The sequence below is a fragment of the Rattus norvegicus genome, chromosome 8 (assembly GCF_036323735.1).
Source record: "Rattus norvegicus strain BN/NHsdMcwi chromosome 8, GRCr8, whole genome shotgun sequence".
Lineage (NCBI taxonomy): Eukaryota > Metazoa > Chordata > Mammalia > Rodentia > Muridae > Rattus > Rattus norvegicus.
The window spans coordinates 60,085,935-60,113,739 of NC_086026.1; the positions used below are offsets into that span (position 1 = coordinate 60,085,935).

Genomic DNA, 27,805 nt, shown 5'->3' on the forward strand with positions numbered 1-27,805 from the left:
GACCCACTGGAAGTCTCCATCCTTCACCTGCACTGGTGCTAGAATGGAGATCCTGTAAGAACAGATGAGCAAAAGAAAGATCCAGTCAAGGTCAGCACACATTTTTGTAAACCACTTTAATCCCTTCGGTAACCACAGTCTGGAGTTTGCAGACAGCACCCTCAGTCTTTGTTGGGGCTTTCCTAGAACATGTGGACCCCAGCTAAATCTAATCTTACAGTCAGATCAGAGAGGGAGCAGCTTTCCTGAAGCCCTAGAGATCAGTATACATTCTGGTTTGTGATTACAAGTCTCAGCTATATTTCTGCCAAGTTATGAGAGGCATGCGCAGGGGATCTTGGCACAGGTCCTTTTTTAAGACTGGTGACTCTTCTAAACAGTTCTCCCGAGCACCTCTGAAAAGAAAGCGAGAAGGAACATCAGCTGGGGTGGGGGTGGGGGGCAGGAGGGTGACATCAGGCCAGAGCACCCTGGAGAGCACGAACACGTGAAAGTTACTCCCGCTCTTTGCAAGATCAAATCTCTGGCTGGGAACAATTGTACAGGCTGCCTGCCGAGGGTTACTACTAATGCTAGGCCGAGAATAAATTGTGATAAGAAGCTGGGCTCTACCCTGCGGGCACAGGGGAACTGAGCAGAGAATAGATGGGTATCTATGGATGCCATAGGTAAGACCAGCTCAGGGAGGCTGCAGTAGGGCGATCGAGCCCCAAATGTATGTAACAGTCTCCATGTTTCAAATTCCAAAAGCTTAGATGCAGTGAGTCTAGCAACCAAAAAAGGGTATTATCAGGAACACGGGAAAATGGATGATATTTGAGTAAGATGTGAAGTTTGTGTGTGTGTGTGTGTGTGTGTGTGTGTGTCTGTGTGTGTGTGTGTGTGTGTCTGTGTGTGTGTCTGTGTCTGTGTCTGTGTCTGTGTGTAATAGATCACTGGCTGGCTTCAGACACAAAGACATCCACCTGCCTATGCTTCCTGCGTGCGTGCTAAGGTTAAAGGTGAATGCGGTGGCTGGATTCTTCTTAAGATTGGCTGAGGGGCTGGGGATTTAGCTCAGTGGTAGAGCGCTTACCTAGGAAGCACAAGGCCCTGGGTTCGGTCCCCAGCTCCGAAAAAAAGAACCAAAAAAAAAAAAAAAAAAGATTGGCTGGAACTCTTGTTCTTCCTATTTATACCCTCCAAGTGCTGCGCCATGGGTGCACGCTGCCACATCGTGCTCTAAACATCGGATGGATGTAATCTTCTGAACAGCCACACAAATCAACTGGACAGGCTACAGTCACACAAACTAAGACTCACAGAGTAAGTAATTCACTCAGCATCATACAGCTGGCAACTGGTAGAAATGGCGTTGCAGCCTACAGCATCCCTGGCCCCAAGGATGTCCTCTCAATGGTCATAGGTAGTACCCTACAAAGACCTAATTAGACCAATCCTTTGATTTGCTCTCACCGAGAATTCAAGTGGTGTTTTACCCTAGAGGCCCAGGGGATGAAGGGTGGAAAGACAGCCGCCATGCTCCTGAAACCAGGCCTTTGCTGTCTGCCCTCAGCTAAGTCCTGTGCTCGCCGTTGGAGTACTGCCGTCTCAAGGAGGGGAGGGGGACTTGCCACCAAGAGAAAAAGGTAAAAATCATGAAACTGTGGGGGAAATATTTGCATTCCTGAGAATGAGATGGTGTTCCCGAAAACACAAACTGAAGCCGTCACTAGAGCCACCATGGAAACTGCTACGTGGTAATGAATGAAGCATGGACCCGGGAGTCTGTGTACAGGGTCATCCTGCTGAGTGAAGGCCCAGATCTGTTTTATCCATAGGTCCCACATCCGTAGATCCAAACGGAAGCTTTCTGAACAGACTTCTTTCCCTGTCATTATGCCTAAACAGGCAGAGCATTGAGTGTGTCAGGGAAATGACCTGGAGATGATTTGGAACACACGGCTGGGTGCAGACTTTACACAGGCACCGAACCACTTCACAGAAGTGCCTTGAGCTTCACCGTCTTTTGTCACAGAGCTGTGTGCTGCAGCCAAGCCCTTGGCCGATGCTAAGGGATGGCCATCTTGGGAAGGCACCGTGCGGCTCAGCTCCATTCACAAAGTGAGAAATTCATCCCCTTTCTTGTTGGTGCTGCTGGTGAGACACAAGTCTAGGTGTGCTATAACCCACAGGCCTCTCTCTGCGCTAGCCAGTGGACGAGGTTGGGACCAGCATTGTGCCTGAGGAAGAGGCAAAGGGCCTGTTGAGGGTGACGATGCCATTCAGGCTTCCTTAGGATTGGTCCTTTTCTGTGTGACAGAGAGAGCTGTGATGGCCGTGGATTCCTCCAGCCTGTGTATTCATATTCTTGCTGTGGTATTGTGCAGTTCACCCTGGGTGAGTGAGCTGCTGTGTGGGTGTCAGAGCTCTGGTTCTGTACTGAGACAGTCTCGTTCCTTCCATCCTCAGTCTAGACTCAGCTGCTGCCCCTGGGCTCCCTGGTCACTAGTTTTTTTGTAGTGTGTGTGGGAAGTGGAGAGGAAGCTAAGCAGCCTTGAGAGGAGATGGGGAATGAAAGTAGTTCATCGCCACAGGCTGTATTGGTAGACACGGCAGGCTGCCAGGAATTAATTTTGTAATCAGGCAAAACCCATAGCCAGTTGGAAAGAATTGCTTATTGATAAGCAGTTAGGATTATTATTTGCTTTTCCTGGACAGAGGTGGACTCCAGAGAGTTCAGCTTCCCCCACCCCCCTCTGTGCCAGTGCTCCTTGCCTGACCTGGTGATTGTCTTCCCAGATAAACCCCTTTTTTTTTTTTCATGGAAAATGTTTGCATTTAATTAACCTCTGAAGTGGCTTTAAGCCACCAGAACACAGGCACCTCCAACACCCTTCATCTTCTCCTCAGCTCTTCTGCTGAAGAATTTGGCCTTCACCATGACAGGTTGCTTAGGGAGCTTCCCCTTCCCCAGAACTTTGTAGTAGCCTGATCGAACAACATCAATGATGGGAGCAGCTCCAGTCTTGTTTTTTGCTGCATTGACCCGTGTCTGCTCGCTGACCAACGTCCATAATTTATCCAGGTTGACAGTTGGGCAGAAGCTCTGGTTCCTCTTCAAGTGGTAATGCCTCATGCCAGCTTTGCCGAAGTAACCAGGATGATATTTGTCAGAGTTGATCCTGTAGTGATGCACGCCTCCAGCATTCCCTCGGCCTCCTGGGTGCTTGCGGTGCTTACCAATGCGACCGTGGCCGTGGCTCACGTGGCCCCGGAGTTTCCAGGTCTTCCTCAGTCTGGATGGCATGGCGGTGGCAGAAAAGAAAGAGCCCAGATAAACCTTTTAATGAGCTTCAAACATCTGCCACATTAGAGTCTCTGGAGAGCCCTGGAAGATGTCTGGCTCCAGGTTTAGGAATTCTGACTCAGTAAGTCTGAGGTAGAGGCCAGGAATCTGCACAGGTATCACTCTATAGCCCTTGCTGGTCTGGAGCTCAGAGAGATCCACCTGCCTCTGCCTCCCGAGGGCCGGGATGCATTGCATTGTTTTCTTTTAATAAAGCACGTGTGTGTGGTGAGGCCTATGCGAGGGCGTCTTGCTCCATCATTCTCTACCTCGCTCTGTCTACCACTTCTTCTGTTAAGACAGCCAGCGTCTCTCACTCAACCCAGGGCCAGGCTGGCTGGCAGGCAGCAAGCCCCGTGTTTACGTAGTCAGTGCTTCCCCCCCCCCCCCCCCCACTGAACTTCCTAGTTAACCTAGTTAACTTCTCATTTTCATCCTGTAGATTAAGTCCAAAACCTCGAGCAGGTGAAGACCATGCTCTGTCGCTGAGCTACACCCACAGGACATCCATGGCCCTCAGTAGATGTCAGTAGGTCAGATTCCCCCAGTGCCTGCCTTTGGGCTTGGCCCCTCCTTCTCCCTGCCATGGCTCCTTTTCGGTTCTTTGTGGGAGGGTTTATTAGCCTCTCTGCTTTATTACCTGCTCTGTTCTCACAACTTCAGTTACTGCAGTAGGAACCAGGTGGTTAGCTCTGTTTTACAGGGGTGAGGGGGTGGAGAGTGTGACTGAGGCTTGGTGAGAAGGTAGGTCACGGTGAGTCAGAGACAGGTGGGAACTGAAGTCTGGCCTCCGGGACTCTCAAACCAGGCAATTTCTAGGCTCTGTTTCCTCAGTTTGTGATTTCATATTTAATCATAGTCATTCCCTAGGCCTCCACTCATTGTGCTTGGGCGAGCAGATCACAGCTGCCTCTGAGGCAGCCTAGCTTAATGCCAGTGTGCCAGGTTTATAGGCTATGGAGGGGTGGGGCTGACTAGTCTTCTCTCTGTGCTGGTGTCTCTTACCATTTTGGAACACATTTTAGATCAGGGCCTAAGGGCCTAGAGGGGGATGGAGCAGTGTCTGCTGCATGCTAGGCAAGTGCAGGTAAGACCGCAGGCCTGAGCGACCCACCCACGCCTGGCTGGACCCATCAGTGTCTCTCTCTGAACGCTGGCCAGCCTAGAGCTATCCGTCCCCACCTCTGCCCCCTAAGCACTGAGATTGTGGGCAGCCCCTGGGTGTACTTTCTCTGGGAGTTGAGGGGACCTGGAGCTCACTATGTAGACCAGGCAGGCTTTAAATTCACAAAGCCCCACCAGCCTCTCTGTCTTCCTCATGCTGGGATTAAAGGCATGGACCTTTAAACATGGCTGGCTCCACTTTTAAAGAGAAAAAAATAAAAAATCCCAAGAACTCGGTCAAGTTATTAAATGTTACTTAAATTTTCAAATATAAAGCGATATTATATTCTTTTAAAACTACAGTCTTTAAACGTCTACAAAACCAGATCTACAAGTTAAATACAAATGAAGCCACAAGACCAATATTATTAAAATCAACAATGTTGATATTTTTGCAATTCAATATGACAAATGTGTCTGATACTTAAGCCAAGTCTCGCTTTGTGAGTCTGGGCTCGCCGGCTGAAGCTCACCTTCTTTAGGGTTGGGCACACTCATGCCTCGAGTTTCTTCATTTTCTCACCACGTTTAGAAACACTGAGACTATAATTGCTTGATGCCCTTTAGCTTTTATTTTGTGCACAAAAACATATTTTTTCATTTAACTGCCACCTCTGTTCACTTCTTACGAGCCCAGAACAATAAAAGCTGTGTTGAAACTCACGCAAATACAGGTGCTGAAATCGTGTGGCAAGGCTGATTCAGGTAGTTCTTGGGGGCCAGCTAGATGGCTCAGTGGATAAGGGTGTGTGTCACCAACTCTGACAACCAGAGTTCAGTCACTGGAACCCACTTGGTAAAAACCCGCTCTGCAAGCTGTCCTTTGACTACTTGTTCAGCGGCTCCTGTGTATATAACACACATACACATTTTTTGTAATTAAAAAATAGCCACCCCTGCGGTCCAGACCATGCCTTAAATGATTTTTAAAAGTTATCGAAATGAGCGCCTTTAAGCATTCATTCGTGTACAGAAGTTGAAAAACAAAACCAAACAAACCCAAAACTGAAGTCTGTTGGTTTTCAAGCTTTGAATATGAAAGACTAACTATCTCCCATCTTCTAGTAGGAGTCCCATGCTTTAAAAAGAAAATAAAAATCTTACCTAAGTTGCATTTATTAATGACAATTTCCTTAATGCACAAAATCGTGTCATCTGAGAACTTGGACAGAGCTTCCAATCTAAGTTGCTTATATCTAAGTTGAAAAGAGAGATAGTCACTTTGTGCTGTTCCTTAGGGTAAGTGGAAAATTTCCATTAAATTCTGTGTGAAAATGCTCAGACCACCTTCTCCTGGGGCCCTTTAAACTCCTGGAGGTTTAGGGAGGCCAGTTTCCATCCGCACTGAATTGGGGAGAATAAAACTGGGCCCAATTACGCTAGGTTGTTGTGTTTCTTGGTAAAGGAAAAAAAAAAAAAAAAAAAAAAAAAAGACAATACAACAGAAGGCGCCATTCCAGTACCACACTGAAAAAGAAACACGAAAACAAGAGAGCAGCATGTTTTGAACAGCTTGCGTGGAAAAAATATTGACTGGGGAGTTTGGACAGCACGGTTCATTTTCTCTCACCGCCCTCATTATTTGTCTTAAGGAGCAGGAGCCAGCCAGGATTCTGGCAAACAGACCAGAGGAAGATGTGTGTGTGTGTGTGTGTGTGTGTGTGTGGGCTTGTCGCCCAGGGGGAAATAAAGGCCGAGACCCAGCGGCTCAGGGCCAGCATTAAGTTGGGGGTGGCGGGGGAGGTGTTAAAGCTTCTTCCTCCTGGCCGGTCTTTGAGTTCTACTGAGGCTCAGCACCCATCATTAAGGCCCCTCTCCTTCAGAGCACAGCAAGCAGACGATGAATCCCTGCCCTTGTTTCTTTCGGCTGGGGAAAGGATGCAGGGGTTCCATTGGTTTTTTCAGCCCTCCCTTCTTCTGGAGTTCAGACCTTCAGTTCCAGCAATGGGGGTCAGGCCGGAGCCTCCACGCGCAGGGAAAAAACTTGACTCCATCGGTTCCTCAGAGCCGTCGGATTGGATTTAGCCCCGCCTGCTTGTGTGTGGGGCGTGGCCTGAGCGTGGGGCGTGGCCCGGGTGCTGGGCGTGGCCTGGGCGCGGGGCCTTCGGCGGCGACCAGCCAGAGGAGAAAGAACATGGCGGGCGCAGCAGGGCCAGGGACCGTTCCGGGGGCAGCGGGCGGAGATGGAGACGATTCACTCTACCCGATCGCGGTTTTAATCGACGAGCTCCGCAATGAGGACGTGCAGGTACTAGGCTGGGCTGGGGAGCCGAGGCGAGGGCGGAAGCGCACATGGTAGGGAAGCTGGAAGGCCGGCTCAGCCTTAGGGACGACCCCGGGGTGGGAGAGTCGTATTCAGCCTCGGGACCGAACGGGACCAAGGCGTGGGGCGGCGGGTCCGCGGTGGTCCCTCTCAGCTCCGGCTGCCCTCCCTCGACCCTCTGGGGCGGTGGCGTCCATCTGCTCCTGGCAGTGGGCGGGGAACCAGTTCGCGCCTCGGGTGAACGAGCGCTGACGAGTTGCGGGGCTGCCCGGAGCAGGGGAGCGGCCCGGGGCCAGGGTTCCCTTTGAAGTGCTGCGGAGTGTCTGTCGTCAGGCAAACTAGCTGGGCTGGTAGGGTGGAAAGAGCTCCGCAGCTGATTAACCCAGATGAGAGGTGCATCATCAGTTGTGATGGAACTTTTCCCTGAAAGGGAGGAGTTGTACTTAACCGTTTCACCTGCTTCTTTCCGTCCAGAGTTCTCTCTTTAAAGAATCTCTCACTGTCCGCGTGTTTTCATTCATTCATTTCTTCCCCGGCCCTTCAGTGTTCTCCCTAGGATAGCTTCTGGCTAATAACGTGTTAAACGGTCCTTGAGTTTTCCTAGGAATGAGATCTAAGTGAAAGTCTCATTCATCCATCCTTGTATACTGTGTCCCAGTCATCTCACCTATTTGCTTCTTTGACCTGAATTGCAATAATCGCTTTGCTTTGTTCTTCCTCCCACTTTATTTTTAAAGCTCCGTCTCAACAGTATTAAGAAGTTATCAACTATTGCTCTAGCACTCGGGGTAGAAAGGACTCGAACTGAACTGCTGCCTTTCCTTACAGGTATGTGTCCTTTGAAAGAAACACGCCCCATTTCCCTTTGGCGCTCTCTCTCTCTCTCTCTCTCTCTCTCTCTCTCTCTCTCCTCTCTCTCTCTCTCTATATATATATATATACATATATATATATATATTTATACATAGTTACCTGGAGTATTGATAAGTACTAGATTGAGCAGGTGTGCAATCCTTCTTCAAGGTGTACAGAAGTGCTACATACAGCTAGACATACTCAAACAAAAACCGTATAGTTAATGGGAAGGTAATTGATGTGAAATGTGAATTTCTTTTGAAATGATACTAGTGTTTTGCCTGCGTGTATGTCTGTGTGAAAGTGTCAGATCCCCTGGGACTGGAGTTAGAGACAGTTGTGAGCTGCCATGTGGTTGCTGGGCATTGAGCCCTGCTCCTCTGGAAGAGCAGCCAGTGGCCTTAACCAGCAAGCCATCTCTCCAGCCGCAGGACATGAATTTCTTAGTAATTCTGTGAGACATTCAGGAAGACTTCTGGTTTAGAGGGGGAAGACAATGCTTTTAGGATTCAAGTTGCAGCAGCCTTGTGAGTACCAGCTCAGTGGCACTTTCCCCCATGGGTAACCAACTGTCGTTCTTTTCAGATACAATTTATGATGAAGATGAGGTGCTGTTAGCTCTTGCCGAGCAGCTGGGGAATTTCACTGGTTTGGTGGGAGGCCCTGACTTTGCCCACTGTCTGCTGGTGAGTACTTGTCTCTGTTCTGCATGCCTTTGGGAACTTTGTAGGACCCGCAGTGCCTTTATTAGCTGGTGATAGACACATTGCAGCTTTTTATGCAGCTCTTATGGGCAGAGGATAATAATGTAGTTGAGTGAATAATGTAGGTGCTTTAGTAATGATGACACTCAGTTCTTATTCTATCAGCCGAATATAAGAACTCATTTCTATCTCTACAGACTTACCAGTTTAGCGATGCGGAGGGAAAGAACTTGATTTGGTTTCCCCCTTTTCTTTTGTTTGTATTTTTTGAGACAACCCTTGTTATGTAACCTTGGTTGACTTGGAAGTCTATTTAGACCAGGCTAGCTTTGAACTCGCAGAGAACCTCCTGCCTCTCTCTCCAGATTGCTAAGATTCAAGGTATGTACCATTATGCTGATGAACTGGGCTTTAAAGAATGACTAGAAACTGACCAGCTAGACAAGGCAGGACTGTCTGTTTAGGGGTTTAAGCATTGCGTATTCAATTCTGGCTCCCGTGGTTCCTAGCTCTACCTTGATGGTTCTGTAGAACTCCAGACATAGGTGGATAATAGGTAAGTGGAGACTTGTAGAAAGCAACAGATTTATATACAGGTTGTCATTTTCTCCTCAAAATATGCCTCTTGGAGTCATATCACTAGCTACCTAGCTATACAAGGCCAACCTAGAAGAGAGCTTCGACCTTAGTGATGCTATAGGCGTGTATGCTAGGCCAGTGCTCTCTCACTGAGCTGCAGCCTAGCAGGAGAAGGCCTCCTTAAATGCTCTTTTCCTCCCTCAAGGCTAGGCTATTAGTCTTGTAGGCTTTGCATCCATCCCAAGTCAGTCTTAAAAGCACATTCATGTGCTAAGCACTTGTCCCCAGCTAGTGGCATTGTTTTGGGGTTTCTGTTCTTGGACTCTTTTGTCTCCTTGCTGTAAGGCAGAGAAGCTCTTCTTTATTACTGCCACATTGTGCTGAGGCTCATGGGGCCAGGCCATGATATGAACCCTTGAAACTCAACCAGAATAAATCCTTTGTTTCTGTTAGCTGTTTGGGTTCACAGCAATGAAAAACTCACTATGTATACACGTTTCTCTTGATAACTTCACTCCATGCACGTTGGAATGTTCCTTATAAGCCCACCTCATTGTTGCCCTAAGACGTTGGCTACAGGCATTATCTCTAGAGAGATACTATTTAGAATTTTCTATAGGAGCCCATGTAAGTCTGACAACTTCATTTTGTATCAGAGAGGCCTTGCCTGTTACAACCATCCCCTCGCCCGTCACCCTTGCTCTAACTTGATGTCTCCCCCATTACAGTGCAGGCTCCTTTGGAGCAAGGTGCCCTGTGTGCTCGTTCAGCACAGCAGCAGTCTTTGATGGGAAGTGAGTTTCAGGCTGCACGGGAGTGTTTTGAGCTCAGAGCTGACAGAGTATAAAACCCGGGGCTAGTGAGCAGAAGCATCTCGGGCTCAGAAACGGGCACTGGGAAACAGAATTCAAATGAAGGGACAACTCCTAAGCCATTTCCCGGAGGTTGGCCATCTCCTGTGGTAGTTCTAGACTGTGTCACAGTAGGCAGGGGACAGATCGTGAAAGACTGACTAGTAAGAAGCGGTGTTTTTTCAGGGGACCTCTGACACACCCTCTAGGAAAGCACAAAGCTCTCTACTTTTTTGAACCACATTAGGCAGCACACTTCTTCTTTTCAAGTCCCAATCGTCTTTCTTGGTCAGTCTGCCATGGAGTTTTGTTCTAATTTCACAGCTTTAGCTTCTGCTCAGTCAAGTGGGATCAAATACAAATTTAGAAAGGCAGCTAGAGATTCAGAGGAGCAGCCCGTCTCCACTGTCCACCAGGCCGCATCGCTAGGTTACTGATGGGCCAGACCTTGAACCTCCTCTTGTCCTTTATGTCTCTGGATCTGCAAGGTCACCACTACCTCTGCATTTGTTTCCGATTGTCTGAAACTCCCATTCTTTGGCTCATGGAAAGATTCTGAATACATTTGGGGGGAAAGTGGTGTAGTCAGCTTTTTATTGGTTAGGAAAGTTGGGGCTCTTGAGCTCTCCTGGACAGGGTTGTTCACACCTCCAAGAATGGTAGGATGGTGCAGGGAAGGGCATGGACTCTGTACCTGACAAGAATTGACCATGCAGTGTGGCACCCACGGCTGGCCGTGGTTTTGGACTGGTTCCTAAGGAAGTAGCAAACTCCTGTCTCAATGTGGCTGCAAAGCATTTCAACTCCAGCTCCAAATAATCGTGATTCTGTGTCAAGTCTCTTCCACAGTGTCATTTGTAGACACCATCTGGGAATTGCCATCTGGGACATTCCATCTTGGCTTTTCTACAGAAGTCGTGTCTTCAGGTTGGCCACACCATATGTTATCACTGTGTTATCTGAAAGTAACCATTTGGTATGATGTAGTTAACATTCTGGTTATATGTACCGTTTCCCTTCAGTCACATAAAAGGTGGCATTCTGTGTCTAACCTGATTTAGTAAGTTGTCATCTCTGGTTTTCCTTTTCGATCTCTGCAGCCTCCTTTGGAAAGTTTGGCTACGGTGGAGGAGACTGTCGTTCGAGACAAGGCTGTGGAGTCCCTGAGGCAGATCTCCCAGGAGCACACTCCCGTTGCCCTGGAAGCTCATTTTGTACCCCTGGTGAAGCGCTTAGCAAGTGGGGATTGGTTCACATCTCGCACATCTGCATGCGGTTTGTTCAGCGTTTGCTACCCCAGAGCTTCAAATGCTGTCAAGGCAGAGATCCGACAGTAAGGCAGTTTTTAGTGTTTGGGACTCACAGCAGGGTTTACCCAGCTCTCTGTTTCCAACAGAGCTTCATACGAGGCTAGTGGGCTTGGCGATCTTTTCCATGTAGTTACATATACTAATGGCTTATTTTGTTCATGCGCATGTGCAAGCATATGTGTGTGTGTGTGTTTGTGTTTGCGCGCGCATACATGCATGCATGTGCGTGCATATTTCATGTGGCAGCCTCTGGTGTTGATCTTCAGGTACCTTTCTTCCTTTTCTTTGACTCAGGGTTTCTCATTAGCCTTGAATTCACTTCATAGGCTAACCTACCTGGCCTGCACACTTTTGGGGGACTGCCTGCCTCTGCCTCCCATCTTGCCCCTCTAAGGTTATAGGCACTCCCACTGTGTTCAGCTGTGTAAGAGGGTCCTGGGGACGATGAGTGGGCTTCATGCCCGGGAGGTAGACACTTTCCTGTCTAAGCTGTCTTTCTAGTCTTTTCTTACCCCTGTGAGTAGAAACCTAGTCATTGATGTTTATAAGAGACTGAAAGGTACTTGGTGCTTGCTTGCCCATGTGTATGACAGGAAGTACCTTATTTTATGCTGCAGGCACTTCCGTTCCCTGTGCTCGGATGATACACCAATGGTGCGACGTGCTGCTGCTTCCAAATTGGGTGAATTTGCAAAAGTTTTGGAATTAGACAGTGTTAAAACTGAAATTGTTCCATTATTCACGAATCTGGCTTCAGATGAACAGGTAACTGGAGACCTTTGATGCTAATGTAGGATTGTTTTGCAACATAATACTCAGTTCCTACCTGGTGTTTCTTTCTTAATTAGGCCCCACTTTTCTTTGTTAGTAGCTGTTAAAAGGAAGAGTTGGAGAAGAATTGGGTTCCATCACTAGGAAGCCAGGGCTGCATCAGGGACAGGTGTCTTGCAGAATTATGGGCTCTGTTACATATGGAGATGAAGCATTTCCTGGAATTCTGACTTTGTTAATTTCTGCATTAGAGTATGGTTGTACTGCACACAACAGTGACCTTAAATCCAAGGGTCTGGGTTTCCTTGGTGTAGAAATGAGAAAAATTGGGAATTCCTAAATTCTTTAATACAGTTGTTTGTCAGTACAGAGTGTGGGGATGGTTCTAGGATCATGTAAGAGTGCTTATCTTAGATTTCAGGTCCCATATGTAAAATGGTGTACACAATCTCCAGAACACAGACACTCAAGGAAGTGGAAGTCCAGCTAGTTTATGAAGCTTGGTTAAGGCTATATGTAGCTAGTTGAGTGTACATAGGCTTTAGCCACAGCACGGGGGCCGGTGTGGTTTCTTTGTGCTGGGATAGGAGTAGGCAGGCGTAGAATCTTTATTTGGAATTTAGCTGGTAATATTTCCCATGATGTAATTTGGCATTTTCTTTTGTCTCCTATACTTCCTGTTTGCAGATTTTAAAAATTTTTTTATTTATTTTTTTGATGAAGGCCAGCCAGGAAATGCTTTGAGGGGCCTATAGTTCCTATGAAACTCCACTCCCATGGTCCAAAAGCAGCCAGAGTATGGGAACCAATGGGCATGAAACTTACCCATGTCCTAGGTGGGAGCTGGCTGTGAGCATTTGGTGCTCAGAAAATACTCCATGTATTTTATTTTGGAGAAATGGAAATACACTGTGCTCCCTCTGACTGTGTATAGAAGACCTGCTCCTGGCTTACCCGTGGACAGAAACATTAAGTACCTACATATATATATATATCTATGTAAGGCATGGTTCTTATGTTAACTGCTGTGTTAAAGGCAGACAGGGTCCTTACTCTCATGGAACTTACATTATAATGGAGGAAAACAAACATGATAAAAATCAGGCATAAATGTTATAAAAATCAATGTAACACAGTAGAACACTGGCTGCTAGTCAGCAGAACTCTGAAGAAGTGACAGGCAGGCAGGAGACAACTAACATTGGAACATGGTGGTTGAAAGAGTCCAGGGAAGACAGGAGTGGAGAAGGAAGGTGGGAGCAGATCATAGCCCAGGGAAGACTTTGCAGTTTTGATTTTCTACTGTAGACTCAGTGAGGCTGTACGTAGATGTGGAGAAGAGGTGTGGTGTGTAATTTACATTTTTGAAAGGTCATTCTGTCTTATGAGTGGAAACAAAATTGTAGGACGGATAAGAATAGAAAGAGAAGGCCAGGTAGGTGGCATTGATAGGAGCCAGGCAAATGATGAGGGTGCTTTGTTGTGTGTGTGTGCTCTATTGTATCACATAGACAGCAGTTTCTTGTCCCATTTTTCCTTTGGTGCTCAGAGGATTATATGTCTAAAGTTTTACTTTATCTGATTTTCCTAAGTCTGCAGTCATGACTTCTAATGTCTGACTGAGCTTTAATTTAGTGTTCTACTTACTCAGAAGACATCCAAGGGTCCCGCTTGGCGCCTAGCAGCTCTGTACACAGAGACACAAGTTAGCTTCCGCCTTTCTGTGCACACTGGAGCCTGACTGTGTCACTTGGCTGTCACCTTGTCCCTTGTCCCATCTCATGCTGCTGTGATCAGCTGGAAAGAGCTGTCATGGTGATCTCCTTTGTCCTTTAAATTCTTCAAATGTGTTATTAAGTACTTAGGCAAGGATAATTTTTCAACTCCTTATAATGCTTTGAATATAGCATAGTTTAAAAAAATTACTCTTTATATCAGATGTGGGTAAAATGTTTGCCTGATCAACACTCAGAACCCATGGAAAGGTGGAAGGGGAAATCTGACTTACGGGTGTTGTCTTCTGACTCCCACACACATTATTAACATACAGTAAATAACATTTAGAGCATCTTCTTTATGTTAATAAAATCTTGGTGCTGCAGTCAAGATAATTTAACCAGATTACCATTTGTGGTTTTCACATGCCAGACTAGGCAAAGGAAGAAGTTATGCAGCCATTTGAAGACTTCAAGCCACAGCATCATATCTTAACTAGGGTTGCCATTGCTGCCATGACCAAAAAGCAAGTTGGGGAGGAAAGGGTTTATTTGGCTTACACTTCCACAATGAAGAAGTTCATCATTGAAGGAAGCTAGAACAGGAACTCAAACAGGGCAGGAACCTAGGAGGAACTGGTGCAGAGGCCATGGAGGGGTGCTTGCTCCCCTCCCCATGGGCTTGCTCCCCTCATGACCTACTTATCCTACTCTCTGATAGAACCCAGGACCATCTGTCCAGGGATAGCACCGCCCACAGTGGACTTGCCCCACTCCCATAAATCATTGATTCGGAAGATGCCCTACAGGCTTGTGTACAGCTTGATCTTCTCTGGCATCTTGCCAGTTGAGGCTCCCTCCTCATGGATAACTCTAGCTTATTGTCCCATTGACAACTCAGCAGCACAGTGGTTTTTCTCTCCCCTGCTTTCTGAAGTAGTACCTGTGGCAGAAATCTCATACTGCACTCCGTGCAGCATTTCAGCAAATTGACCAAACAGACTGTTTTTCTCTTTAGGATTCTGTGCGCCTGCTAGCTGTAGAAGCGTGTGTCAGTATTGCCCAGCTACTGTCTCAGGATGACCTGGAAGCCTTGGTAATGCCTACACTTCGGCAAGCAGCAGAAGATAAATCTTGGCGGGTTCGCTACATGGTGGCTGACAAATTTTCAGAGGTAAAATGTGTTGGCATTTCAAGGATTAAAAACCTCAAAGGCATTTGCCCCACAGATTTTCTATCGGACACAGCTTACAAATTCTGTTGAATGGTTGTGAATTAAAAAAATAAGAGAGCCTGCTTAGTTTTTCCATTTTCATTACTCTATGATGATTGTACTAAATTTTGTTTTTACTATTTTGTTAGTATACATTACACCTGTATAAATTGTTTCCTAGCTCCAGAAAGCGGTGGGCCCTAAAATTGCACTCAGTGACCTCATCCCCGCCTTCCAGAGCCTCCTCAGAGACTGCGAGGCCGAAGTCCGAGCAGCCGCTGCCCACAAAGTAAGAGGTGAGACTGGCTGTGGAGTCCTGTGACTTTGGCGTTGTCCACTCACTGTAGTTTGGATGGCGTTTTGCTAAAGTAGGACCCAAAATGTATAAACCAGAGAAAAATGAGTCTGTGCAGCAACATTTCCCACTCTGATGCAGTTGTCATGGTAGGAAGTCTGGCCTAGTTTTAATTCATAAGACGCTGCAGACAGATGATACCAGCATGCGGAATGTGGCACTGTCCTCGAGAGCTGAGGAAGGTCCCATAGTTGAGATCAGAGGACTTTCAGCTCTGCTGTGAGAAGTAGGCGTATTGCCCCACAGAGGTTGTTTGCTTGGACTTATGATTTAACTTGGAAGATGTGGTTAATTGTCCTTGGCTCCTTGACAGCACTGTGTTTCCTGTTTCAGAGCTTTGTGAGAACCTGCCCACTGAAGGCAGAGAGACCGTGATTATGAACCAAATCCTGCCCTATATAAAGGTGAATGTGACTTCATTTTATTTTGTTTACCCTACCTATGAAGCTCTTAGCATTTAAAGAAGAAAGAGGCATAAATGAATCAAATGCATAATGTGTGAAAATATTTATAGTTGATTTGTGCATGTTATACTTGTAAAGCTTGTGGACGCATAGTCTGTTACTCCAGACGGCTGGGTCGGCCGCTCTGCTGACCAGTGCTGCTGTGGACTGCTTGGGAGGTGGTGTGCAGGCTTTCGTTGTCTTTAATTTTTATTCTGTTTTAGGAATTAGTGTCTGATACCAACCAACATGTCAAGTCAGCCCTAGCTTCTGTAATTATGGGATTATCTACAGTTTTGGGCAAAGAGAATACCATTGAACATCTTCTGCCTCTATTTTTAGCTCAATTAAAGGATGAGGTGAGTCTGGCTATGAATCCCTTTGCTTTGGTGTAATTGATTTGATAGGATCTTGTTTCTTCTCCTTTTCTTTTTTTCTTTTGGGTTTTTTGAGACAGGGTTTCTTTGGGTAGCTCTGGCTGTCCTGGAACTCGCCACTCTGTAGACCAGGCTGGCCTTGAGCTTAGAGACCTGCCCGCCTCTCTGCCTCCCAAGTGCTGGGATTAAAGGGACTGGAAAGCTTTGGTTTGGTGATTTTGCTAAGATAGGACCCAAAGTGTGAAGATGGGGCGGGGGAATCATAGTTTAGATGTTTGACAATCCTTCTCTTTGGGTATAGGGTTACAGGTTTCCCCAAAACTGGGCACAAGGAGTAATTAAAAACAAACCCAATTGTGTGTGGTGGAAAATGCCTTTAATCCCAGCACTCTGGAGACAGAGGCAGGTGGATCTCTTAAGTTCAAGGCCAGCCTGGTCATAGACCAAGTTCTAGGAGAGCCAGGGTTACTTAGAGAAATGCTGCCTCTAAAACCAAACCAACCAAGCAACCAACCAAGAGCGGCTGGAGAGGGAGCTGCATGGTGAGCTGCATGAGCTCTTCCAGAGGACGTTGGTTTGCTTCCCAGCATGAGCTAACAACTGTCAGTGAATCTGGTTCCGTGGGGTCTGAGCCTCTTCTGGCCATTGCAGGTGCCAGGTCCACAGAGCATAAACATGTTCATGTAAGTCATGAAATACGTCAGTCTTAAACTAGCCTGAACTACCTGCTAAATGTTTTATGTTATATCACTGGTTCCTTATAGTTAAAGTTCATATATCTTTGCTTAAACAGTATCTTTTTACTTATGTTTAAAATGTAGCTTCAGATATTAACATTTAGTGGCCTGAGGTGTGGCTCAGCAGTTAAGAGGCCTGCTACTTGTAGAGGACCAGAGCTCCAATTCTGGTGTCCATATTGAATGGCCCATAAGTGCAACTCCAGTTCCAGAGGATCCAACTCCCTCGCTGGCCTTCATGGGCACCCACACATTTGGGCACACATGTACACTTTACACAGACAGTACATACATACAGATGAACAAATGATGTGAAAGTTAGTGTCAGGCATGATCGGAGTGCTTTGGATATGCCATTCACACCCAGCGGGCTTGAGGCTGACTCCTCATGCAGAGGAAGTGAAGCACAGGGATAGACATCTGAGGTCTCCCCGCGCAGGGGCAGACCTAAGACTTGAGTACATAGAACTGAACTCCAGGGCCTGGGCTTTTTACCATCGCATAGACTTTATGCTTAATTATTAATTAAAAGTTTTTTTTTTCTATTCTTTTTTTGGAGCTGGGGACCGAACTTAGGGCCTTGTGCTTGCTAGCAAGCGCTCTACCACTGAGCCAAATCCCCAACCCCTAATTAAAAGTTTAAACTTTATTATTGTGTGAGTGAGTGTGCACTCGTGTATACATACAGAGCTCAGAGGCTATCTCTGTGGAGTCTGTTCTCTCAATCCTCCTTTATACGAGTTCTGGGGATTGAATCCAGATTGCCAGTTTGTGAGGCAAGCCCCTGTTCCTGCTGAGCCTTCTCACCTGCCAATTTGTTAATTGATTTTTAAATTACAAAATCATGACTTTTTACTGATACTGTGGTTACGATTAGTGACACTGTGTTTTGGATTACCTGTGTACTTAGCACTAAGGATTTCTCTCTGCCGGTATTCCTCTGGTCAGTTCTGGCCCTCAAGTCCATGGCTCTGTGCAGGCTGGACAAATGCCTTTCTCACAGCCTCACTGCAGCTTACCCCACCTTTTAAAACCTGAGCCGAGACTTAATTTCTGTTTTCTGTTTTGGTTTGTTTGTTTTTGTTTTTTTTTCAAGACAGGGTCTGTCTGTGCAGCCCTGGCTGTTCTGGAGCTCATTCTGTAGACCAGGGTGACCCCCACCTTAAGAGATCTGCCCTCCTGTGCCTCCCAAGTGCTGGGGTACAAGATGTGGGCCACCCCCCAGCTTAGTACTTTTCATTTGAAGTTCTGTTTAGCACTTTTTATTTTCTCATGCTAGGAGAGTACTGGGCAAAGCAGCTAATTTTCACATGGAGTCTCTGGGGCTTGTGTGTTTATTGTAGTGTCCAGAAGTTCGTTTAAATATCATCTCCAATTTGGATTGTGTGAATGAAGTGATTGGAATCCGTCAGCTCTCTCAGTCTCTCCTCCCTGCCATTGTGGAACTGGCTGAGGACGCCAAGTGGAGGGTCCGCTTGGCGATCATTGAGTACATGCCGCTGCTGGCTGGCCAGCTGGTGAGTACCGTGCCGGGGAGTCCAATTGTGGACTTACGGCGAGTGGGGGCTCAGGTAGTCAGGCTGCTGTGTCTCCATCAGATGCACTGGAGTAAATTCTTGTGGCCTGCAGGATGCTTTTGTGTTTGCTTGCTTTTTCAAGACAAGGTTTCTCTGTGTGGCTTGGTCATCCTGGCTCTCCCTGTAGACCAGGTCTGCCTACTCTGCCTGCTGGGATTAGAGGTGTGTGCCACCATCTCAGAGGATGGTTTTTATTTTCAGTGGTGCATTATGGCCTAACAGGAGGGTGGTCCAGAAACACATTCACCTTACTGCCTCCTCATGATAAAGGTGTAGAATATGTAATTTCTTTATTAGTTTTATTCTAATAGATGTGAGTAGTTAACATTTCAAAGCTGACTCTACTGCACACCTTTCCCTTTTTTCTCAGTAGGGGAAGACGAGGGCAAGCTTGTTAGCCTCACCCCTACCCATGGTAGCTCTTAGACAGTTAACTGTGGGGTGGTTTCTGTGGCTTCATGGTGCTAGTTATTAATTAGACACTTGGCATTTCCTACGAGTTGGATGAAGGGAGACCTGAGTAGTTTCAGAATGCTCATGGATCAGTTTACTGCTGACATTTCTGTACTTTGCCCCCCAACCCCAGTGCCCTGCCCTGCCCAAAGGTTCATTTCCACTCCTTTCGGATCACAGCACATGGGCGGGCTCGTATTTTCTTGACCACTGCACCATTACTGATTTGGGTGGTTTATGAGCATGCGTCTTGTAGATAGCCATGTTTTATCAAATCTGAAATTCTCTGTTCCTCAAAATGAAGGGCAAAGATCCTAACTTATCCATGTGTCAAGTGATGTCATCTTATCATGTTTCTTCACCATCCATTCCAAATGGGGGTCATTTTCTGTTCCTCTGTCATCTTCTGTGTCACTGTCTAGAGTGGAAAGCAGCAGTGGCTAATGATGGGCTTGCTAGGTGGAACGAAGCCCCTGTGTGGAAGGAGGTGGAGGAGGTGGATTGTGTTTACCATTTCTTTGAACCTTACCCCACCAGACCTGGAAAGTCTCCAGGGCTGCCAGCAGTATGCAGAAGAGTGTGGAAAGAAGACAGATGTCGTCTTGGCTGGTTAACACCTTCTGGCCGGGGCAACATCCCTCAGTCATGGACACTGGCTGGGGTGGCATCTGTCAGTCATGGTCACTGTGTCTTTCTCTCTAGAACTGGAGTTACAGTTGTGAACTGCCATGTAGGTGCTTGGAACCAAAACCAGGCTTTTTGTAAGAGCTCAAATGTTCTTAATGGCTGGGCCATCTCTTGCCTCCATATTAGTATTCTTAATTTTTCTTTTTGTGTAAACTTTTAGTCAATAACATTTTCTCATGACTCTCCAGCCCAGCTCATAGGCCTGATGAGTAAATACAGAGTTAAACCACAGACTGTCTAAAGGAGATCACAGGGAAATCCTCAATCTGGAATAAAAGTAGGAGTCTGAGAGCTGATGCTGTGGGCGAAGTGCCTGCCAGATTTGGTCATGGCCTGGTGAAGCCGTCCTGTGTAAACACAGAACCCTTGTTGTTGGTCTTTCTTTACATACATCGTCACTGGTCAGGAATGTCTCAGACGTGAACCAGAAAGGAAGGCACCAGTTAAGTGTGCATCCTGGGCTTACCTGTGTGGTGTGTATGTCCTATGGCAAGAGGTCTTCGTTTGTTCCCAGCCTGTGTGGGGACCACAGGCTGAGAGTCAGGCGCCAGCTATCACTTCTACCTTTGTCCTGCACACTGGTGCCTGTTTTTTCTCTCTACTGCCTTCTCTCATGCTCTAGAAACACTGTCTTCTGTTGGTGATCTCTTGGTGTCACTTGCTGCGTGCTCAAGGACTTGCTAACTAAAAAGGAGAGATGAGAATTACCAAGCCCCTCAGCAGCTATTTTTCTGGGTAATTCACTTTCCCATGGTGTCTAGATTTGCTCTGCAGACTTCTTCCTGTGCTGTGCCTGTTCTGCTCAGCCCTGTGCGTGTGCATGTGTAGTTCAGTTCTGCCTTCCATAAGCTTGGCTGGCATCACTCTCGCCTGGTTTTGCCTTCTCTGATAGTATCATAGTTTGTAATTCTATGCTACTGTTTTTATGGCTCTTTTGTGGTTCAGCTTATGTGCAAGTGTGCCCTTAGCTTTTAGGTCAATATTGTACAGTGTAAATAGAACATCTTGTCCTAACTCTGGAAATGTTTACTAATGGAATCTTCTATATCCATAGGGTGTGGAGTTTTTTGATGAAAAGCTGAATTCTTTGTGTATGGCCTGGCTTGTGGATCATGGTGAGTAGACAAGTTAAAAACAGATATTATGAAAAAAAACAAACAAACAGATATTATGGGAAGTCCAGGCTTCTGCATGTTTGTGATGTGCACACATGGCTGTTTGCAGAGGAATCCTGTGGGACACACACTTTGCCTTGACAATGTAATGCTGAAGAAAGGTTGGTGAAGTTCCACTGGCTTTCCCCGACTCCATAAACATTTACTTAATCTGGGACAGGGTCTCACTGTGCAGCTCTGGCTGGTCTTCTGCCTGTCTCCTGAGTGTTGGGAGTAAAGACAGGTTCAACCTGGCTACAGATCTGACATTTGTACTTCTGTTATTTTCTGTTTTCAATGTGTTTTCTGGGCTGAGTAGCCCTGCCCTCTCTACCTCTTGAGACGGACATTTCCTCCAGAGCCAGGGCTTGCAGCTGACCTGTTGCTGTCGGCGTCCTGGGTAACTGGAGACCAGGCTGACAGATTGGAAAGGCCTGGGTGGAAAGGGTTGGCTACTCCAGCTTTCTCAGATGAAGTACTCATGTGCAGTAGGAGTTGGGGACATGTGCGTACCCTGAGGCAGAGCCAGGGTTTCGGTGTTGTGAAAGGAAAGCTTATTGTCTCTTCTTTGCCAGCTGCTGCTGTGCGGAGAGTGTGAGCTCAGGACAGTTCCAATTGGTCAAGAATGCTGGTGATGCCTCAGGGCAGTGTGTGCATAGATCTCTGTCTCCCTGGTGGCTGAAGGCAGGTGGGGCCCTCTGCACCGGGTCCTAGCCTTAACCGCTTCAGTCCCAGGGAGTGCCTTCAGTTCCCATGTGATACGTCCCATGAGCTTTGGGTCCGTGTTTGGTGTGTGTCATAAGCATCCTGTTGTGGTCTCAGTGTGCTGCGTATGCTTTATGTACTGCTTGCTTATAGTTGGGTACTTGTGACTGGGTAGTTGGGAAAGAATAAGAATATCCTTCTGCTTACACTTGCAGGTGACTTTGTTAAAAGCACATTTGCATCATGTGTACGAGTGTAAAAGGAAGGTTGTGAAGCCATGTATGACAATGTGTTAGGGCGCATGTATGGATACATCTGTGCTTTTAAATGACAGTGTAAAGACCTCTTTATTCCTTGTTTTCTCAAAAGTTACATCTTTAGTGATCATTTATTAAAAAAAAAGAAAAAAAACAAACAAAAGAAACGTGGTAACAAATAGGAAAGCATCTTTAATTTTTCTATTTTAAATCATGTGTAAGAATGTGTGTCTGTATATGGGCTTGCACTTGTGCTTGAGGGGCCTCTCGGAGGCTGAAGAGGGCATCGGATCCTGGTCAGGAGCTGAAATTGTTGTGAGCCCTCTGGCTTAGGTACTGGGAACTGGAATCCAGTTTTCTATGAGAACAGTATATATTCTTTACCACGGAGGCATCTTCCAGTCCAAGGAATTTTGTTTTTATTTAAGAAAGTTTTCTTTGGGTACGTGTTCTTGTCAGTGGCATTCCCAGAGACCTTTCTATTATTATTACTTCCTTTGAATGCAGTTAAGGAATAGACGGGCCTTTTTGTCCCTCACATTTTGAAGGACCTTTAGGTTCCAGTATTTCACAAGTTGAGAAATGGCACCTGTTCTGTGTAGGTGATGGCTATAGGGGACCCAAGTGTCCTGCCTCCTTCGTTCCTTCCAACTTGGGAGTTAGTAGGGTGGAGTTTATGTAATACAGCAGCAACACACAAACTGGGGACTGCAGGGTTCCCTGATGCAGTGGGTGGGTGGCAGCTGGGAACATCCCCTTCACCTGGGCTTCCTGAAGCTTTTGCGATTTAGGTTAGATTTCTGTAATTGGAAGAAGAATGCTGTTTTTCATGTAAGTGGTGCACAGTGAGCAGTGAGCAGGTTTTTTGGGACACATCCCCCTCACCCCTCCCTGGCATGAAACTGCTGTAAGATCAGTGTGAACAGTCTGGAGAGGCTGAGGGGGTGGGCATGAAGGCTGTGTTTCTATCATTGGGCAGAGTGAGAAGGAGGCAGGGCTCAGTGAGGGAAATTTGAAGTTCCAGATTTGTTTTCTAAGTGGTGGGTATCTCACTTATTAATTTATCTTTTATAGGACAAAGATAAGTATTCAGTCAACGTTAGTGAGAATTGATAGATACGTAAAGAAACCTTTCAGATCAGCCTAACCTTAAAGGGAAAGACAGACACACAGACAAAACAAGGAGTAAAAACTTGGGAAAGGCTTGCATTCCTCTGAAAACAGAAGGGAGAGGTGCCAGGAACACAGTAGGCATCTGGCCAAGTAGAGTTCAGTGCAGTTGAGGTCTTGGTCAAGGCTCAGTCTGTGGTTACTTTGGCAGTGGAACCCTGCCACATGGCATTGTAGAAAGAATAATCATTAAAACCGGTAGCTTGGAGCAAAACACAGGTGCTGCCCATTAGTTCCCCTTTACTCTGTGTGTGTGTGTGTGTGTGTGTGTGTGTGTGTGTGTGTGTGTGTGTGTGTGTGTGTGTGTATGCATACATGCATGTGAGTGGTCTGTCTTCCTATATGTCTACAGGACAGAAGAGGGCATCAGATCTCATTACAGATGGTTGTGAGCCACCATGTGGTTGCTGGGAATTGAACCCAGGACCTCTGGAAGAGCAGTCAGTGAGCCATCTCTCCAGCTCCATTAGCTGCCCTTTAAAGGAAGAATGGAGGAGAGGTCTGGAGCAAAGATTATGTGTGTGACAAGAAAGAGCCCATGTGTGTGTAGGGTAAGGCACTTGACTTGAGCTTGCCCTGAGGATACTTCTGGGCATCCTGGTGTGTGTTTCTCTGCAGACTGAAGTCTGAGCATTGGCTGTTCGAGTACAGCTCCTTGTCTCCTGTCTCTGTGTTTTCCTGTTCTTAGTCTTTATAGCAGGATTTGAGTTGGGAAAAGTTGACTATCTCTTATCTTTCTGGAAGCTTGCATGGATTGTCAAGGATTGGGGCCTTGGCGTTTGGAGTTTTTGTGCTTGCCAGGTGAGAGAAGGAACCAGTAACCTGTTCCCTTTGATTGTTATCTAAGTGCAAGTTTTGAGTCTTACCAAGTCCAAAGTGAAGGGGAGCCAGGCCTTTCTGTGTTCAGGGCTGCCCAGAACAACTCATTTTGAGGGTATAACAACTCAGACTTCATGGTTTAGTTTTCTGAGGTCTTTGATAAATTACTATGAACGGGATTATTATGTGCTGACGCAGGCACACTTTTCTTTTTTTTTTTTTTTTTTTTTTTTTTTGGTTCTTTTTTTCGGAGCTGGGGACCGAACCCAGGGCCTTGCGCTTCCTAGGTAAGCACTCTACCACTGAGCTAAATCCCCAGCCCCCACACTTTTCTTAATTAACACAAGCATTTCCAGTGGGGAACAACTTTGATTTGCAGCTGTGGAGGTGACAATGGGGACCTGTGTAGGATTTCCTCAATATCCCTCTCAGCTACTCTCTGATGCCACTTGAATAATCTTGCTAAAATCCTCTTTCGATGCTTTTGAAGTCTGTTGTGTTAGAAATGCTCTGTGGTCAGGGCTGTCCCTGAAGTCTCAAGGGTTTGGCTCTTTCCCTTGTGTCCTCGCTCTCTTCGCTGCACTCCGAGGTCCCACACATCCTCCAGTCATGGAGGGCAGTGCACTCCTCTCTTCCCAGAGTCCCTTCTTTCCGCTCAGCCTTCTCTGTCCAGTGATGACTGTGTGTGACGACTGTCCTCTGTCATGTGACTGTCTGAAAGCCTCGTATTCATTCTCTGATGGAATACTTGGTCTTTGAGGGAAGGCATCTATCTGCTGTCGTCTTTGTGTAGCACATAATAAATACCTAGTGGGCAGCTGGGTTTGTTAATGGATGATGCAGGGACCCAACCCTCCGTCCGTTTCCTCGGTGGACACAGACACTTATGACAGACTGTAATAGCTGGCGTCAGCAAGGCTGTCACCTAAGTATGCGTAAGTTAGGCTTGCACAGTTTATTTGGGTCTGTGTGCTCTGGATGAAGTAGGTAATGTGTAGAACAAGCAGCCTGAAGATGTTCTCTTGTGCTCTCCTGCAGTCTATGCCATTCGGGAAGCAGCAACCAACAACCTCATGAAGTTAGTCCAGAAGTTTGGTACCGAGTGGGCCCAGAACACCATCGTCCCCAAAGTGTTGGTAATGGCAAATGATCCGAACTACTTGCACAGGATGACCACCTTATTCTGCATTAATGTGAGTATTCCCTGGGTTACTGCTAAGCTCGGGCTTTAAAAACATGTCTTTGGTTATTCATGTTCTAAGTGTCCGAGTGAGCTGTGGTATGTTAGAGTGCATTTCTTATTCTGATCAATTTGAATAATTAGAGAAAATGTTGATTTAAAATTTTGGATCTGGAGCGATGGCTCTGGACTGTGCCAGGTGATTCACCACTGTCCGGAGCTCAGCTGGTGCTGAGGACTAGACTGTCTGTCAGCAAACATCACCCTCCCAGAGCCACACATCTATAGCGAGGTGACACTAAGTATTTCAAGTTCCAGTTTGTTAGAAGTTACAGTTCGCCGTATGCAGAGCTCTTCCTTCTGAGCCACTTCATGTTCCTCAGATGCTCAAGTAGGAAACACTTTTCTGTTGGTCAGCTACCTTCCCTTTAAATATGAGTTTATTTCTCTAGACTTGGGGCACATTAAGCAAATTTTAAATGTGCCATCTTATTTATTTTTCTAGGCCCTCTCTGAAGCCTGTGGTAAGGAAATAACCACTAAGCAAATGTTGCCTATCGTGTTGAAAATGGCTGGAGACCAGGTGGCAAATGTCCGCTTCAATGTGGCTAAGTCACTGCAGAAGATTGGACCCATTCTAGACACCAAGTAAGGCTTCAGTGTCGCCAGCTGTTGGTTTGGAAGAGTAACCTCCTGGTGGGGCGTAACCTCAAATAAGTCCAGCGGTTCTTCTTTGCCTAGGATGCGGGCTTATTCAGAGAATAGAATTTAGCCCTCAGTCTTAAGACTGCACGGTTTGACTTTTGCACCTACGTTCTGGGTGTGTCTAGATCACTGCCCAAAAGCGAGCACATTCCTCCAAGAACTTCTTTAGAAATTATGTGATGTGCTTGTCATGTTTGTCAGTGTTTAAAAGTATTTTCATTTTAAATTTAAAAATTGCAATAGCGCAAGCCCCAAGTTTGATTCAGACTGTATTGTATTGAACTCTGCCCTCAGCCATCCTTTTCACTGTGACTTTTGACTTTCAGCGCCTTGCAGGGGGAAGTGAAGCCGGTGCTGCAGAAATTAGGTCAGGATGAAGACATGGATGTCAAATATTTTGCACAGGAAGCTATAAGTGGTATGCATTGTGTTTTGTGCTAGGCTCTGGTTGCTGGGGTGCTTCCCTCCATAGTGTGAGCGGGGGTGGGGTGGGGTGGGGGGGCAGTGCCTGCTGTGCTGGCCCATTTGGTTAGCTTAGGAATTTCTTGGCCCCTGCTGGGCTTGGTAGCACACCCTTGTAATCCCAGCACTTGGGAGGCGGAGGCAGGAGGATCCCGGAGTAGAGGAGCCTGGGCTACCTGTGACCCTATCTAAATAAAGGGAATTCTTGGCCCACTGAGCTCTGCTGAACGAGCAGGCCATCTCCGTTCCATGTGTAGGGTGTTGAGTGTTTCTGGCAAGAGCAGTGTAGTTTGGACTTGAGGCCTGACTGACTACCGCAGCAGAGTGCAGGGCCGCAGCAGCAGCTCAGACTCAGGCCTGCCACCGTTGCATGCTAAATGTTCAAGTGATCCCTCATGAACTTTCTGTACCACTAACATGATTTTGTTTGGAATTTTCCAGTTCTTGCCTTGGCATAAAGAGGAACAGGAGGGAAAAGCCTTTACTAAATTCTTATCACAGATCTCTAGTCAATGTGTTCTTACCCTGGGTGGAGAAAAATGGAAACCTTCAAGATCTCATCCAAGCAGATGGCAACAACATAGAAGAAATGAGATTTCAGTGACTTGACTCTTTCTAAACATGAACTCAGACTGGTTTTACCTCTCTGGTGGGAAGCTGTAACGCTCTCTGCTGACCAGTTGCTGACACTCCCTCGTGCAGTCATCCCTTGGGCTTCTCCCAGGGTTTCTCTCCAGCACCATTGAGGCTCCTGCCTCCTCCCTTTTGAATCAGGCCCCAGCCACTTACGATTCCAGACAGAGCCTGGATGGATTTGGACCCCGACACGGAGTGCAGTGAATCTCTTACTGTTTACACGTATCTGTGTGGCTCTCCATCTTCCCAATGTTAAGAGTAAATGGCTTAGAGTAACTTACTTTAACTATCTCCTTGGAGAGAATATTGAGGTTTGACTGTAGTGAAAGCCACGTCCTCCTGGTTACGATGGTCCGCATCAGCATCTCACTTGGAAGGAGATGGGAAGGCTAACGAACGGCTGCTCTGGTCTCCATTTGCTCAGTTGGACTGTAATCATGTCATGCAGAAGCCGGAAGTGTCTTGCTGCTAATGTGTGATGTTGAAACAATGTCAACGGCTCAGCACTGCGACTGCCTTCAAAAGCTCGTAAGAAACTTTAGTGCCTCCCACCGAGTCGTGGTTCTACTGTTTCATCGTGAAGCGTTGTCTCAGGGAAGTGCAGGGTGCACTGGTCCGGGTTTTGCCTCCAGCAGGGTTAGTGGGCATCGTGCTGACGCGACACTGCACTGTGCACTGAAGTTTGGTTGCTCAGTGTTTCCCTGTGGTGTGGGTGACGCTAGAACATTCTTCTGCTTTTACAGTAAAATTTCATTAACTTGTCCAGAAATTTAAGGTGGCAGGTCAAGCTGAAGGGTTTTCCAGAGCAAATTGTGCTTATGGAAGGCTGCCGGACACTAATTTTAGGGCGTATCTCCTTATCAGTGGGATGCCTGTGACCAGTCCCCCTGCTCTGGGCCTTCCAGGAGCAGCTCTGACACATCACACCTTTTCTGAATATTTTTCTGGATAGTTTAAATGTTTCCATCTGACTCCCTGTCTTGAGTGGACCTAGTTAATGGGGTTTTACTGCAGCCAGTTTTACTCAGTACTCTACTCGTACCACGTAGTTTGGTGTTTGCATTTGGGTTTCCGAATTGTTGATTTTACTTACAAATCCTTTTAGATATAACAAGCCCTGTTCTGTTTTGTGAAGGCCCAAAGATACCTACAAAACTTTGTACATTAAACAGAAGTTACCTGAAGCCAAGTTTGTGTAAATGTTTTCAAGTTTCTCTATTTAGAGAAGCAGGGCAGACGGTTCCCATCAGAGGCCTTGTGCCTTCATTGTAAAGTGCCGGCTACTTAGTTTCCATTTTTATGTTTTCTAGGACCAAGGTTTGAATATTTTCCTAA

The 27,805-nt window shown here is 46.6% G+C and overlaps 2 protein-coding genes and 1 long non-coding RNA gene across 7 annotated transcripts in view; 1 reads left to right on the forward strand and 2 right to left on the reverse strand.

Moving 5' to 3' along the window:
- Window positions 1-101: 101 nt before the first annotated feature.
- LOC134480165 (uncharacterized) lies at window positions 102-6,614 on the reverse strand. 2 transcript variants are annotated; one of them, XR_010054379.1, is made up of 4 exons: window positions 6,423-6,614; window positions 5,597-5,688; window positions 5,157-5,337; window positions 102-395 (listed from the first exon to the last, which is right to left on the reverse strand). It is a non-coding gene; the product is annotated as an uncharacterized LOC134480165 (long non-coding RNA). The 2 variants fall into 2 exon arrangements; XR_010054378.1 differs by lacking the exon at window positions 102-395 and having other exon boundaries at window positions 5,047-5,337; window positions 6,423-6,538.
- LOC108351703 (60S ribosomal protein L27a-like) lies at window positions 2,843-3,289 on the reverse strand. The gene has a single exon (XM_017596028.3). The coding sequence runs from the start codon at window positions 3,287-3,289 to the stop codon at window positions 2,843-2,845; it is 447 nt and encodes a 148-aa protein (XP_017451517.1).
- Window positions 6,606-27,805, forward strand: part of Ppp2r1b (protein phosphatase 2 scaffold subunit A beta) — a 32,973-nt gene continuing 11,773 nt past the window's right edge. For 2 of the 4 annotated variants that reach the window (XM_017595626.3, XM_017595627.3), the window contains exons 1-14: window positions 6,606-6,740; window positions 7,493-7,583; window positions 8,196-8,296; window positions 10,845-11,077; window positions 11,672-11,819; window positions 14,559-14,714; window positions 14,935-15,049; window positions 15,442-15,512; window positions 15,776-15,910; window positions 18,009-18,182; window positions 20,437-20,497; window positions 24,526-24,680; window positions 25,173-25,315; window positions 25,699-25,790. In XM_017595626.3, the coding sequence (XP_017451115.3) occupies window positions 6,627-6,740; window positions 7,493-7,583; window positions 8,196-8,296; window positions 10,845-11,077; window positions 11,672-11,819; window positions 14,559-14,714; window positions 14,935-15,049; window positions 15,442-15,512; window positions 15,776-15,910; window positions 18,009-18,182; window positions 20,437-20,497; window positions 24,526-24,680; window positions 25,173-25,315; window positions 25,699-25,790 (1,789 nt within the window). In that variant the 5' untranslated portion in view covers window positions 6,606-6,626. Of the gene's footprint in view, window positions 6,741-7,492; window positions 7,584-8,195; window positions 8,297-10,844; window positions 11,078-11,671; window positions 11,820-14,558; window positions 14,715-14,934; window positions 15,050-15,441; window positions 15,513-15,775; window positions 15,911-18,008; window positions 18,183-20,004; window positions 20,118-20,436; window positions 20,498-24,525; window positions 24,681-25,172; window positions 25,316-25,698; window positions 25,791-26,275; window positions 27,655-27,805 lie in introns of those variants that run through there. The other 2 variants (NM_001025418.1, XR_005487815.2) reach the window with 2 other exon arrangements.

Coding starts and splice junctions, on each gene's coding strand:
- LOC108351703 (XM_017596028.3), bottom strand. CDS start 3,289: ATGCCATCCAGACTGAGGAAGACCTGGAAACTCCGGGGCCACGTGAGC.